This window comes from Cyprinus carpio, chromosome A10, assembly GCF_018340385.1.
Source record: "Cyprinus carpio isolate SPL01 chromosome A10, ASM1834038v1, whole genome shotgun sequence".
NCBI lineage: Eukaryota > Metazoa > Chordata > Actinopteri > Cypriniformes > Cyprinidae > Cyprinus > Cyprinus carpio.
This window is the reverse complement of record NC_056581.1, coordinates 14858907-14863167: the sequence shown is the minus strand read 5'-3', so window position 1 is coordinate 14863167 and position 4261 is coordinate 14858907. Positions and strand designations below refer to the sequence as shown.

The window sequence follows — 4261 nt, the reverse complement described above, 5'->3', positions numbered from 1 at the left end:
GATCGAGCGAGAGGATGTGGGGAATGATCACGCCCGCACAAGAGTTTGAAATGAGCTCACGGGATCCCGTTTCCTCGCGTCCGATTTAGTTTTCCTCTCGCGGAAGTGATTTACCGCGCGCGCAAGCATCAGTTGTGTGTTCCGTTATTATTGGCATTAAAATGCAGCCATAGCGGGTGCACAACACACGTACACTTTACTTACTACACACAGGGATGCACAGCAGAACACAAACATTTAAAAAAAATAATAAATTACATTCCACCGTGTAAATAGTGAACCCTACATGGCACTTGTGCAACTGGCTTTTAAAGGGAATGGTAGATGAGACTCTGATTGGTTTATTGCATGTTACGCCCAATAAACACCCATTACTCATTAAGAAAATAGGGAAAACCTGTTTAGACCACGCGCGCCCGGGCGAGCTGACCATTTTTCATTGTTAAACTAGCAAAAGTGGACTCTGACAACCCCGGAGTGCACCTACGCCGTGCACTTTAGACCATGTGCTTAGATCATTAAAATAGGGCCCATAACATGTAAATTTATATAGTCGCCAGTGGCAATCTCAGCAAAAATATCACTCGCAAATGAATGTTTTTGGTCGCAATTGTGACCGGTTTAGTCGCAGTATGGAGTCTTGAAATTGATAAGATTCTGGCATTTCAAGAATATATGTTCAAACTTCATCATTTACCCTTATCTACCTCACTTTCTTTCCATCTCTTCGCTGGACAGATAGTGCTGCTTCTTCATTTTCAAACATTAACACTGGCACAAGCAAACTTTATCAAGCATTACTGTCTGAACCCATGACATGGGGCCCTATGCAACCACATGTCATTAATTAGGTAGAGCCAGCACTGATGTTGCATTCCCAAATGCATGTTAAATTCACAACACATGCAGACATCGAGCATTCTTGGGAACCAAACTGCTGAAAACACCACATATTGAGCTTCTAGCATAAACACAGTGCTGTGCTTCGCTTTGGAACTCGCAGCATGACATAATAAATATATATTTAATTAAATTGCAAAGCACAATGTTAGAGACCTTTTAGGCAAATATGAAAAGTTTAAAAAATATTTTGGTTCATTATGGAACTATGGTGGAACAGATTAGACTATTGAGGGTCTAGATCATTAATGGGAAAATAATAATTACAAAAATAAAAAATGATTACAAAAAAATATAGCAGAAATAATGTATAGGTCCTAAATAAGGTGTCTAAAGATCACATCAGTCAAAATAATGTCATTATGCAGCATCAGAGTGGGTGGTTGATGGGTTGGTCAGTCTGATCCAGACACTGTATAAATGAAAGGACAGTACGGAGAGCAGAACAAACTCCTATCAGGAGGAGACTCACACATGGCCTATGAGACAGAGGATCATGAGACTCAATACTGCTTTCCTGCCATCAACTCATCATGTATCAAGGGAAAACGCACCAGGCATGAATACAATGTTTTATATGTGTTTTTTTCATTGCTTTCAACATGGACTGTGTTTCTGAACCTGCTGGTGATCATCTCCATCTCTCACTTCAAGAAACTTCACACTCCAACCAACCTGATCATTCTCTCTCTGGCTGTGGCTGACATGCTTATTGGACTTGTGATGCCCATAGAGGCCATAAAGCTGATTGAGATGTGTTGGTACTTTGGAGACACTTTCTGTGGACTCTATTCCATATTTATTGCAATGCTTCTCTCAGCATCTCTTAGTAATTTAGTTTTAATTGCTGTTGATCGTTATGTGGCTGTTTGTCACCCTTTACTGTACCCACAGAAAATAACCATGACTAAAACATTAATAAGCATCTGTCTGAGCTGGGTTTGCTCCTCTACTTATAGCACGGCCTTTGTAATTAATAATGGTTATTTTGACATTTCACGTAGAACATACTTGTGTTATGGAGAGTGTTATCTTATGATGGGTTTTGCTTGGAGAATCACTGATCTGTTCATGTGTTTTATTTTTCCTTGTATCCTGATAATATCTTTATATTTGAGGATTTTCTATGTTGTACATCAGCAAGTGAAAGTGATAAACACCCTGATGAAGGGTGGCAAATGCATAAATGAAGGTTCAGTGAGAAGGAAATCTGAGAGCAAAGCTGCTCTGACATTAGGAATCATTGTCACAGTTTATCTGCTTTGTTGGATTCCGTACTATATCTGTTCCATATCAGCAGTTTCTTCCATTACCATAAATGTTTTGACATGGGTCGTGTATATAAACTCAGGTCTGAATCCTATGGTCTATGCTTTATTTTACCCCTGGTTTAAAAAGACAGTTAAACTCATATTAACTCTGAAAATATTTCAGCCAGCATCCTCTCTGGTTAATATTTTTACAGAACATCAATTGTAATTAAACTGATAAAGCCATCATTCTGAGAACAAATTCACAAAAACTGCAACTGTCATAAAGCCATGAAGGTAAATAATCATAATAGTTATAATTTACACTACATGCATTTTAATATTATGTAGTTTGTTTAACTGAATATCACTTTATAATTATACTTTGTTGCGGGTTTTGTCAGAATTTAACAATTAAGCAAACTTATTAAGTGAAAAAAAAAAAATCTGTTTTGTTGCATTAGCATATTAGGAAAATTGAATCACAAATCCTCAGTCTAATAAAATAAATGATAAAAACATATATTATGTACTTCATGCTTCACTTTTATCATGTTGAATCTGTGTTGATATGAACCAAAAACACAATGACAAAAAGAGGACAGTCATATAGAACTATGTGTAAGGATCAAATGTATTATCATGGTGGTTCATCACAAAGTGAATAATTAAAATGGCTTTCAGCACACCTAAGATTAAAACATCTGAAACAAAGTAACTTCAGATTCATCCAAAAGGCATTTGAAGGGTGGAGCTAAACACAAAGGTAAAGTCTAACAATAAAAATATTTAATATTTTATTGTAACTTTTCAAGTTAAAGTAATGTTTATTGTTTCATATAAACTGAAGTGAATAAATTTATACTGTAACTGCTAAACATCACCTCATGAAGATCCAAACAAAGGCTAAAATGATGCAAACCATTTTTTTTTTCTAATCAGTTGCTTTGACTAATTACTTAGTTTTGAAAGCTCACACACTTTTCCTTTCATTTATTATTTAAACTTTGTTTTTCATTTTGGATTATTTTAGTGGATTGATTAATTTCTTTATTAAATTATTAAATAATTCTTAAATCACTGACTCTGCGGTAGAAAGCAGTAGCTGTTGCATCAGACTGTTGCGTGTATTTGGCTGTGTTTGTTTTGCACCTTTAATGAAAGATTGATGCACTTGAGGATCATCTCTGCATGTAGCACAGGTGTTAACAGCACCCTCAGGTGCACATTTTATAAATAACAAGCCCTGTAAAAACAGTGTTGCACAAAAAGTGTACAGGGGTACGTATTTTTATGAGACCGGGTTGCATTTTTGCCTTTGGTATCATGAAATATTGTACTGTATTTTTACAGAATGCAAAATGCATTTGTATATACACTAATTATGAATTAATATTACTCTAAATTCATAAATGCTATAAAAGTTATTGACTACTTTTTACAAATTGAATATGCAGATGAATAAGTTAAGAAGTGCTCCAATATCTGATTTTGTCCTTTGTGTCTACTTGTAATCAGATAACTTTTTATTTAAGGATTTTCTATGTTGTACATCAACAAGTGAAAGCTATAAGATGTGGCTTAATGGTTAGAGAGTCAGACTTGTTACCCAAAGGTTGTGGGTTTGAGTCTTGGGTCCAGCATTGATTGTAGGTGGGGGGGGGGGGGGGTGAATGACCAGTGCTCTCTTCCACCTTCAATACCATGACTGAGGTGAGACCCTTGAGAAAGGCACCGAACCCCCAACTGCTCCCCTGGTGCTGCAACACATGGTTGCCCATTGCTCCAGGTGTGTGTGCACTTGGATGGGTTAAATGCAGAGCACAAATTTCAAACTTTTTTTTTTTTCACTTTCATAAATACTGTGAGAAAGAGTGGTAAATGTGTAATGGAAAGTTCAGTGAGGAGGAAATCTGAGAGCAAAGCTGTTCTGACATTAGGAATCATTGTCACGGTTTTGATGGATTCTTTACTGTAGCTGTTCTATATCAATAATCTCTTCTACAATCATAAATCTTTTAACATGGTTTGTGTATATCAATTCAGGTCTAAATCCTCTCATCTTTGTTTTTTTGTTTGTTTATTTTTTGTTTTGTTTTTTGTGTGTGAAC

At 36.1% G+C, this 4261-nt stretch overlaps 1 protein-coding gene across 1 annotated transcript; it reads left to right on the top strand.

Annotated features, from left to right (window-relative positions):
- The first annotated feature begins 1060 nt into the window (after positions 1 to 1060).
- LOC122146476 (trace amine-associated receptor 13c-like) lies at positions 1061 to 2379 on the top strand. Its single transcript, XM_042765352.1, has one exon. It carries the CDS (start codon positions 1321 to 1323, stop codon positions 2377 to 2379), a length of 1059 nt encoding a protein of 352 aa, XP_042621286.1. The 5' UTR covers positions 1061 to 1320.
- Positions 2380 to 4261: the final 1882 nt, after the last annotated feature.

Coding starts and splice junctions, on each gene's coding strand:
- LOC122146476 (XM_042765352.1), top strand. CDS start 1,321: ATGAAAGGACAGTACGGAGAGCAGAACAAACTCCTATCAGGAGGAGAC.